Here is an 11072-nt window from a genome sequence, read left to right as displayed (position 1 = left end):
TATGATGGCCGAGACTTGGTTTAGAAGGAGAGGAAGAGTGTTGTGTTGATTTTTTGCGCAAGATTTTTTATGTAATTATTATGACCCCCTACGGTATATTTATAGAGTGAGACTCCTTATCCGACCAGGAGTCCCTCTCCACAAGGGCTCCAAGTCATTGTGGTACTAGGACTCTATATTTCATTATATTAAATTCTCATATTATTAATATATAATGTATTTATCAACTTTTGGTAATACATGATATATTAACACCAAATAACTATTATTTAATTTATATAATTAACTCATTGGTTAATTTAATTTTAGACTCCTCTAGAATATTTATGAAAATTTGTACACATTAATAGTCACTACTAATAATGCTATCATTTAATTATTAAATTCTAAATTTACTAAATAAATGATTCCGAACCCATTATAACCCCGATCGACAATCCGAGAGTGTCGATGTATCAAGAATACAAGTCTTCATATAATGAAAAATGAAAATTTCGAAAAATCAAAATTTTCGCTTATCATATTTGGCAGCTACCAGTTTAGTGAACTCCTCCACCAAAACATATAGTTTCATTGTCCTTCCTTAATTAGCAATTAAGCTAATTTCAATTTCTTCCATCATATGGAATCAGTTTATAAACTTCTTTATAAGCATCATGTTTGATCTCCATCAAATATAAGTCGCCAAATTCAACTTCTTGAATTTTGACTTTCTCAACGGGAACATGGAGTCTGATACTTGTGTGACCCTCAATGGTTTAAGGATACAGCTAGTTGTGGGTTCACATCTCCATGTGATTCAAAATTACACTTATTCTTGTTCAGGCTTACCCTAATTAGTATCATTCTTTTCATCAAATCCTTGATCAAGAATGTCAGAACTCATTTCTGATTGCACCCATCGGATCATGATAAGAGCGTCTAGTAGCATCGCCCCATGGTCTTTCAGATATCATTGATAGTGCCTGGAAGAATTTTAAGTCATGGTTAGCGTACAGTACGGTCCTTTCAACACATATATCCCAATCGAATCTGCAACCATTGGTATATCGAGAGTTGCATATGAATTCGATAATGATGTGATTTATCTTTGAGTACTAATAGTGGCATGTTATGTCCAATTAGGAAAATACATTTCCCTAAAGCACATTTCTTGCTATGGTCAGATACTCCTTGCACTATTAACTCGTCAGATCACATAGGATATCTTCATCCGAAGGAAAATGGTGAATCTCTGACTATAATGCATTTTCTCATACGTATTTCGAAACTACAACCAACCTTGCCACTTGATGACCTTCAACGGAGTCTGTAAACAGATCAAAGTTCATGCTAGTACGTATGGCCCCTACATTGTCCTGGGTCAAAGGACTAATGATGTACATCCATAACCGTAGACTATTTCACTCGATGAGTAAGAACCACTTGGACAGTCTGAGGGAGAGTCGTTCAATGTATCATTATATGATCACTCATCTGTATGAATGGAGATCTCCATGCCCTTGCCAATGAAACATGGCGTTTATATCACAAATGCTAGTCTCAAGCTCAAGCGACTTTTATCCTTATTTTAGACTGCTGATTCGACTAAGAACATGATTGGAATATATGGTACACTTCCTAATGAGTTTCATGATCTTACGCTGAGAGGAAAACCTCATGGTACTTATTGTATATTTAAGAACTTTATCTATACAGCATGCATGAGTATACAGATAAAGCATAATGGCATAATTAATTAAATCGTAAAATATTATTAAAGTAAATATTGTTTTACGTTGGAGTCAATAAAAGTTTGAGCCACAAGTTAGCTTGCTGGGAACTTACTCTAACAAGAGTGACAATGGTGCCACTACCAGCGCAAAGCCATCTGAACCAGCTGTTTCAGCTCACATAACTTCCTATGGCCTCCCAGTTCACTTTCAAGGCTCCGCCAACACAACCTAATACCGTCCACCAAATCCACTTCCATTATCTCCCAACGCCACCAATCGCTGCTGTTGATCTTGATCCTAACTCATCGGACAAATTACCACTCCATCTATGGTCGGCAGCCTACGCCACCATGAACATACACAAGCAGGTAGCCGAGCTGCCACAGGAGATGTCGTTGAAAACAACAAGGGTAGTGATAGTATATGACAGGTTGATGATTAGGTGATTCAGGGATGCCGTTTTGATTCCAAACACGGAGTTTTACGCGTTCAATTGCATCTCAGCTTTCAACTTATTCTTTTTACTTTGGGAAGTGATGGGAAAACCATTAGAAGTAGAGCGAGAACTTAAAAACGTGCCTTATGTCAAGGAGTTTATCCCAGGAGGACCCCTTCAATTCATAGTTTCGAAGTCTGAACTTTTCGAAGAAAGGGCTGGGGACATACATAATTCATGCACATTGATTGATGGTATGTACATCGATCTGATATCTAGGCAAGAGATCAGTGGGAGAAAGAAACAACGGGCTATTAGGCCCTCCATTTCTCCAAAATCTATCGAAGCCATAAGTGCTTGGATTGGCTGGATAAACAAGCTCAAGATCGGTGACATATGTATATATGTTTCAGAACAACTGCTTCATTTTCTGACGAATAAGCTATGGAGTTTGCAATGGGGGTGGATCAGGGCTAACAAAAGTTTGTTTGGGTGAAGCAGACACAGCCGATATCTTTGCCGGTGAAGCTAGAAAGATTGGCCTGCCGAAAGGGTTTGAAGAAAAAGTGAAAGTAAATGGACTGGTGTTGCGAGATTGGGTTCCTCTAATGGAGATTCTTGCGCATACATCCATAGGTGGATTCATGAGTCAGTGGGTGGAATTCTTGCTTCGAGAGTATTGCTATGGGGGTTCCTGTTGCAGCTTGGCCAATTCATTTGGATCAACCGCTTAATGCTTTATTCTTGACAGAAGTTCGGAAGATAGGATTAACGGTGGGGAAATGGGGGAAAAAAAAGGAAAAGGTTAAAGCTGAGAGAATTAAAAATGTGAGAGAGAAATTAATGGAATCAGAAGAAGAAGAAGAAGATGAGATGAGAAGAGCTGCTCAGGTGTTGAGAGCTGCACTAATGAATTCAGAAATTTGATGATTTCAGTTCTCAGATTACTAGGTGATAATGTGTGGGTGCTCATGCTTAATTTTTTTCCTATTACTTCATCTTCTAACATGTGGTTTTGATACATGTAATGCAATATGTGGCTATCCTAACAGAAAATACAAACGAAGAACAATTTTGGAAAATTTACGAATTATGACAGCAGGCAATCGTATTCTTAGCTATTAGATCCTGCCTCAAATGGTTCACATTAGGGTCTTGAAGTCCAACCACCACCACTCCAGTTCTTCCTTGAACTTGTGGTAAAATAGAGTGCTGCATAAAAATTAGACATTAGATCATATCAATATCAGGATGCTCTACATGTCCTAAATCACCACATCCACCGATTTTACTGTGCAAGCTCGAGAACACATCAAAACAGTGTAACATGACACAAGATTGTTCCCACATCATCTAACCAATCTTCCTCCGAAAATACCGACCCAGAACTCTCCAGAATACTGTCCTTTTTCATCAATGTATTTAAGATTCAACCTCTCATGAATTCAAATATCATGTGTCAAAACTTGCATCCAACCTAGGAAGGTGTACTTACAGTCCAACTGCTTTCAAGATAATGTTTTACTGTTAAATTATTTGAGTTTGACCACAAGATTATCATTCCCCAATATCATCTAAGAAATTCTGTCATCGAGTCTTATGGATTTTAGTACATTCAACATCAAAACTCAAAAGGTAAAAAAATTTGAACACAAATTTAAAATTGTGTAAAAATGTATTTGTGTCTTCCAACCTAGATAAACTTAACAATACCCTATCCAATACAAATTATCACAATCAAGACCCACTCAGTTAGGCCTTAGGAATGGAAAGGTTCTTAACATCCCTTTCCTTTGCATACCACTCTGGTATTATCTTGGCTGCATGGGGGTACAGATCCCTATAAGAGTTCTTTATCGTCCCTTCTGCAACGGTAGTAGCGATTGATATATCTGCAAAAACGCCATTTCAAAGTTTAATCAACAAAAATACAAAAAATATAACCTTTGATAGCGTCAAAAAACACCTTAAACTACCAATATACACTTAAATTAAATATGTTAAATCCATGGAGTTGAAACCAGTCCATCCAGCACAAATGGAGATATCAATCCTCCAAGAAATATTGCACGATGGTTAGAAACAAAACTTTTCACCATCGCACATGTAATAGATCCTTTCAAGGGCCTCCAGCAGATAAATAAGAAAGTAAATAGAGAAGACAAGATAGACCAGTCGGTTAGTATTAGTAATGTGCAACATCAATTACCATAAAATTTAAATGGATGGAACAAAAAGATGGTAAATGTTTGGACCTCTTAAGGGTTTTTTTGAATCTGAGAGCTGGGTTATCATAAAAATGATCGCAGCAGCAATCGAAATAGGGCTCCTCCTGAAAGAAAAGAAGCATACTGTTGGCATAGATCTTTTGAGTCATGAACAGGTAATGCAACTAAACTGAGCAGTTTCCTATCAATTGGGCAAAACACATACACAATCTCGTCCGGCATTTCATCATCATTAGTGAGATATATAACTAAAAATTGCATGTAGTCCATTTTCAAGCAGATCTTACATTTAGGTACAACAAAGGATGAATCGTAATCATGCTTTTGGCAAAAGCAAAATTTTCCTAACTTGCCTAGGGATAGCTACAAAACTAAGATAAATAAACACAAGGCATTTGATCCGGTTGAGAAAATTAAAAACATTGATCTCCTTTCCTAACGTGGTAGCACCAATTGTGGGTTGAGAGAACCATACACCGAATGAAACAAAAATTTTGCACCATACTTTATCTTGTGTGAAGAATATTATCAACACCAAATCAAGTGATCATCATTTTATGATCTCCAAGTAATTCAAGATATAATACATTTTGTCCATTAATCGCCGTTTCAGAACATAACACAGCTAAACACAAGTGACATGTTTACGAAATGTTTTTGAGCTGTAAAGTTATAAGAACTTAGGTTGGGGGATTCAAAGGTTTCAGGTTCATTGCAAGCACACTGCCATGTAAGAGGAAGGCCAGGCGACTACCTAGAATAGAACATAAAACAAGACTATTTCCCCGAAAATATCATAAAGGTTCCAAGAAGAGTAAAGTATGCCTTATATCATAGTCCCCTGACTTCTGGACAGTTTCTTGAACAGCTTTGACCTCTTCGTTACTCATACCAAGATTTGAACAAAAGCGCCTCTGCAACACAGGAAGGCATGGAGAAGTGAGATAACCCTCAAAACAAGAAGGATTTTCATGACAAGAAAGCACAGAGGAAATTCTTGGAATTGACAAGTATGGATCAAACTGCTTTTGTCGTGACCTAATTTAAATATGAGACACACTTACCAGATAGTCCCCTGCATGTATGGTGCCCATCTCCATTGATTCACCCATCTCAACCTTTAGCTGTTTCACAATAAATTCTTTTGCTCTTCCGATTTCTTTCTTTGTAGCTCCTCCAGCAACCATTGAGCAAATTTCTAGTTGAGAATAGATTCAGAGGCCTTCACAAACTAGATTACAGTAAAATACAATTATCACGATTAAGGGGGACACCTTTTACTGTGCGTGGCTTGCCTTCCTGCCGACAAGCAATATAAATGCAGCCAGCAACTAAAGCCTCCAAATTTCTTCCTCTTGTACATTTCTGATCCTCCAACCTTTTGTATAGTTCACTAGCCCGGTCCTTCAAAGAAAAGCACAATAGAGAAGGCGTGGAAGGGCTTACAAATTTCAAGTGTTGACCAAGCTAACTAGCCTATGAGAAACGGTCGGGAATATGAGAAAATTTTTATGCGCCACTATATCACAAGGTCAGAACCCAGAATTTCTACATGTCAGTGGTATCACAAAGTTAGCACCCGGATAAGGGGCTATTTCATTAAGAAATAATTTAAAAGCTGTAAGAGCTAATCATTAATAATAAGTAAGTTAAAGGTGAGCAATTGCAACCAATGAGGTCATTCTTTAAAAATATTTTTAAGCAAACAACTTTTAGGTCATGGCTGTAGAAATTTCAAAAAAAGTGTATTTTATGATGAACACTGAACAGTTAAAAGAACTTTGATCAGCAGAGAGTTTCTTAAAAAATTTAAGAGAATTTTGAAACATTTGTTGTATTTTGAATTATTTTAAAATTATAAGAATTGTGGCACCTATGTAAACTGAAACAAGTATGTGACATTAATATTTGGAGCCCGGATCCTTGTTCTGGACTTGGGAATGGTGGACCAATTCTATCTATTGTTGACTTGTATGGGACAAGATAAAGTAAATACATAAGTGCAATCAGGGCAAATAAATGAGGATTTTCCATTACACCCTACCAAAAATAAAGATCAAGATGAATACTTATGTAATTATTTGTGAAATAACATGTTTGGTAATCATGACAACATAAGTATCATTGTTTTGTTCAGTTTGGATTATTTCGCTAAAATATATTATATTGCGTATATTTTTTCATTTAATTTCATTGGATATTTGTTCCAATATAGAGTACTATTTTAGTCTTCAGATAAGGCAAGAAATTAGGGCTAATTGGGAGCTCTACAAGAGAGTATTCAAGAAGTCAGAAGTAAGGGCTAGACGTAATTTGACTGGAATAAATCAAATAAGCTAGGTGAAATTAGAAGTAGCACGTTGGTCGAGGGGGAGACAAGATTAGGTTTTGGGAAGATAGATGGTGGGGGAATTACTCTTTTGAGGAACTTTACCCATCTTTATTTCAGATTTCAACGCCCATAATCATCATATTTCTTAATTTTGCACAATTCAATTCTTCATCCAACCCTTCTAAACTTTCTTGGAATTTTATTTTTGGCGGGATCTCAAGGACGATGAGGTAATTGAGTTAGGCTCTTTGATCGAGTCTTTAGAGAGGGTCAAATTGATCGAGGGTGCAGATGAGGGAGTGGGTTTGGGATTCTGCAGGGCAGTTTTTAGTGAAATCTTTTTTCGAGTCTTTCTTTTCAGATTCTAGTTATCCTTCTTTTTCTCTTTATCCAGCAATTTGAAAAGCGCCTATTGCATCCAAGGTGCAAGTTTTCTCAAGGATTACAGTGCTTGGGAAATTACCGTCGTCTGTGATGTAAAAAAAGTTCCCTAATTGTTCTTTGTCCAAATTGGTGTGTACTATGTCAGCAAGAGGAGGAGACTCTGGACTATTTGATCGTCCATTGTTTTTTTCACGTTGTTTTTGGTTTAAAGCTTTGGCGGAGTTCGGCTTGATTTGGTGTCTCTGAGATCAACATGGGATTTATTCGAGGTGGATATTGGACAAGATTTGGAGAGGGGAGATTTTTTTTATTGAATTTGAGTTGGTCCATGTGGATGGGGAAGAATAGGAGGATCTTTGAAGATCAAGAAGGCTCTATTGAGGAATGCTGAGACAAGGTTTCATGCTGGAGTTCGAGGATTGTAAAGTTTAAATCGTTCTCGATCTCATATTTGTATATGAATTGAGGTCTGATATTATGTTTATCTATTTTGTGTATGGATCTCACTTCGTCTTATGTGGACCTCTGGTTCGCTTTTTGCAACTAATTAGTATCGTTTCTTAAAAAAAAGTAGCACGTTGGTCAAAACTAAGAAAACTTATGATTTGTATTTTCAAAATTTAAGACAAATTATCGGTTCCGAGATGCAATAAACTCAAATTTTACTTCGAGTTATTTTCCTAGTCTGTTCTTTTTCGGAGATTATGTCACAACCGATTCCTCAATTGAGAAGAATTCAGTTTTTATTTTAGAATTTTAGTAAAGTAAGTTCGTTCATTCGTTAGTTCGTCCAATAAGCTTAATTATATACTCAAGTTTTTTTGAGAAAATAAAAGATAAAAAATCCAATTTAGATCATTTTTCACGCTCACAAATAAAATTCTAGAAGAACCTTTTGATCAGTTACTATATTGCATGGATACGGATACGGGTATCGTATCGAATATTATACGGATAAGGCGATATGACAAATTTTGAAAATATAAGACATGATACGACAATTATTAAAATATATATAAATTTATATATATATATATATATATATATAGTAGAGATATATATATTCAATTTTTTTTGCCGAAATGTATCCCCGCCGTGTCCATGGCGTATCTGAACCATGTCCAAAACGTATCCAACTGGTCAAACCTACAAAAAGTCAATGACACGGATTTTGCCGTATTCGACACACGTATCAACGTGTCGTATCCATATCTGTGTCCGATATTTCAGAAGAAAAAAAAAATTAAGAGTATCCATGCTACATTGATCAGGTATGATCACAATGGGCGATTCATTTTTTCAGTTCAAAAATTCCAGTTGGGACGTGGTGCCACATGGTGTGAAAATTTAAAAATATTGTAAACATGTTGACATGTCAAGCATTGAAAAAATCATTTTAAGTACATAGATTATCAGCCTTTATAATTTGAGAAGTTCTCTCACAAGAGAACAAAGTCTTGACTAATGCCAGAGAGTTTAAAACCTTGAACGTATTATAGCGACTTTTTGTTATCTCCAGAACAGTACAGAAAATAATAGCAGCTTAAAAGGGAAACTAAAGAGATATGCATGAAGTATGACAAACAAATAATAGCTATTTTTACGTAAAATTTGACACAACAAAATCGAAGCAACGAGCATACCTTAATTGTCGTCACAAGACTCAACCTGAACAGAGGAAAAACATCTAGTATTAAAAGTGTTCATAAGAAATCCTAACAATTTATCCCACGATTGATGAAAATAAACTAAATCTAAATTAACCATAAATGCATCATATCCTTCTATTTAAATAACAAAAACTCCAGCCCACTATCTATCACCCATAAAATAACAAAAACTCCAGCCCACTTTGTATCACCCATATGAAAATGTAGATATCATGTCATCAATAGAGTTCAAGTTAATTTCAGAATGCTCATAACTAAAAGGCACTTGTTTATCTATCTAATAATTTTTCCAGCACGATACTTTCAATGTTCGGCAGAAGTTTAGGAATGTGAGATCTTTGTCCCTGTGTTATACGTGCATAAAAGCACCACATAGCAAACCAAGACACCAACTAAGATTCTAACACACTAATACTGCGACCAGAATAAAAGCAATGAATAGCTGGGGATTAACTACGGGCCAATCAAATTTGAAAAAATACAATCACACTCAAATCTTCATGATAATTAAATGAACAAGGAAAATATATCATACAAAACAATGTTCTCACATTAATCATTCAACATGTATTCAGTTCCAAAAACAATCAACATCCTATTAAAGATATGAAAATATTGATTTCCACCAGTAAACTAATAAATAATTCCTCATTTTTTAAACTTCATCGTTTTTGTCGTGTAAATGAATCAAACAATCAAAATACTTCAACCGCATGTTTTTATCTTCTAGAATTTCGATACCCATGGCCTCATCTCACATTTTAATCACCAGCGTCAGTTTCCAGTACCAATAAAAATGATTTAGAAGAACCATTTAAGGGAAAAAAAAAGATCCAATGGAAAAATAAAGTAAACCAGTTAATCCAAAAAGCGCACAGACGGCCAAACATGAACAGCTAAGAGGCAAGAATAAAAATTTCATATGACACCATAAAAAATTTCAACATACAACCAAAACCCTCAACGACTAACCCCCAAATAATCCTAACCAATGTGGGGAAAAAAGAGATAAACTCCAATTTCACATCACAGCAAATATCGACCTCCCAGGAACAAGATCGCATTAAAGCACCAATTTTTATCTCCCTCGGAGTCCTAACCGACAAGTACCATCCTAACAAAAGGGTGCTGGTTCTTAATATCTTCAACGACACAAAAAACAAGATTAAACCCACCTATCAGCCATGCTAGAAATAGTCTTGAAGGCCAGGACAATAGCCCGGTCTGGATCCCCACCCCGATTCTGCAAGCGGGCCAGAGATGAATCTGCATTGGAACCATTAGCACTCCGAGAAATAACGGTCGAAAGAGCAGCGTCAGCCAAGAAGGGGTTAACTGGTCCACCGACACGATTGGGATCGTGATCGCCGGACTCATCCGCAAAGGTGCGCCACTCGGATGACTCGTCAATGGAGCGGGATTCGAGGACAAGGCCGCATTCGGAGCAGACGGTGTCCCCTGCGGCGTGATCAAACACCACCTCTGTATTTCGCTTGCAGTCTGTGCAGTAGGTGTCAGACATGGATGGCTCTTTCTTGTCTTGAAACGATAGTAGTAGCCGGCAAAGGAAAGAGAAAAATGGGGAAATTTTGGCCACCATCGTATTTAAAAAAGCTAACCCTCACTTTTGAAATGTTTATTTTACCCCTATTTTAAATATTTTAATTTTTTTTTTCTTTTAACCTTAAATTAATGTTTTCTTCCTATGGACTGCTCATTTGTTCTTCTTATTTTGCCTACTATTACTAATCTAAGCTTTACCAAAGACAAAGAACAGGCTCATGAGTTCTTCCGTAGTTGAAATTATTTAGTTATTTGTTATACATTTTAGTTATTTGTTTTATATTTTATAGTGAGTCTTTAATTATTTGTTTTACATTCCATGGATTCCATGATTTAGTTATTTGTTCCATGGATAAGAAATTACGAAATTAAACATAATGTGAAATAAGCCAAAAATGATTTAGGGCGACCGAATGGCGACTAGGAGTGACCAAATGATTATTGAGTAATATAACAAAAAGAAAGTAAGCAAACTCGTGTTTTATATCTTATTTACTATATTATAATATGTTTTCATGGATAAGAAATTACGAAATTGAACATAGTGTGAAACAAGGCAAAAATGACTGAGGGCGACCGAATGGCGACTGGGAGTGACTGAGTTATATAGTAAAAAATAGTGAGCAAGTTCATGTTTTATATGCTACTTAATATATTATGATATATTTTTATGGATAAGAGATTATAAAATGAAAAATAGTGTGAAATAAGCTAAAAAGCGATTGAGGGTGACTGAATGACGAT

General features: G+C 36.0%; 1 protein-coding gene and 1 pseudogene across 1 annotated transcript; one reads left to right on the top strand and one right to left on the bottom strand.

Annotated features, from left to right (window-relative positions):
- Positions 1-1843: 1843 nt before the first annotated feature.
- LOC142527043 (zeatin O-glucosyltransferase-like) lies at positions 1844-3078 on the top strand (annotated as a pseudogene).
- Positions 3079-3787: 709 nt separating this feature from the next.
- LOC142528023 (transcription initiation factor IIB-2-like) lies at positions 3788-10345 on the bottom strand. Its single transcript, XM_075633055.1, has 7 exons — positions 9941-10345; positions 8739-8763; positions 5654-5783; positions 5444-5577; positions 5205-5293; positions 4407-4483; positions 3788-4043 (listed from the first exon to the last, which is right to left on the bottom strand). Exons 1-7 carry the CDS (start codon positions 10285-10287, stop codon positions 3904-3906), a joined length of 942 nt encoding a protein of 313 aa, XP_075489170.1. The 5' UTR covers positions 10288-10345; the 3' UTR covers positions 3788-3903.
- Positions 10346-11072: the final 727 nt, after the last annotated feature.

The sequence above is a fragment of the Primulina tabacum genome, chromosome 15 (assembly GCF_025594145.1).
Source record: "Primulina tabacum isolate GXHZ01 chromosome 15, ASM2559414v2, whole genome shotgun sequence".
Lineage (NCBI taxonomy): Eukaryota > Viridiplantae > Streptophyta > Magnoliopsida > Lamiales > Gesneriaceae > Primulina > Primulina tabacum.
This window is presented reverse-complemented; position numbering and strand designations above follow the sequence as displayed.

Excerpts from the sequence above, each read along its gene's own strand:
- LOC142528023 (XM_075633055.1), bottom strand. The coding sequence starts at position 10,287 with ATGTCTGACACCTACTGCACAGACTGCAAGCGAAATACAGAGGTGGTG. Across the intron at positions 8,764-9,940 it reads ATTTCTAGCATGGCTGATAG|GTTGAGTCTTGTGACGACAA; the intron begins GTGGGTTTAATC and ends TCCTCTGTTCAG. Across the intron at positions 4,484-5,204 it reads TCAGGGGACTATGATATAAG|GAGGAGCCCTATTTCGATTG; the intron begins GCATACTTTACT and ends CTTTTCTTTCAG.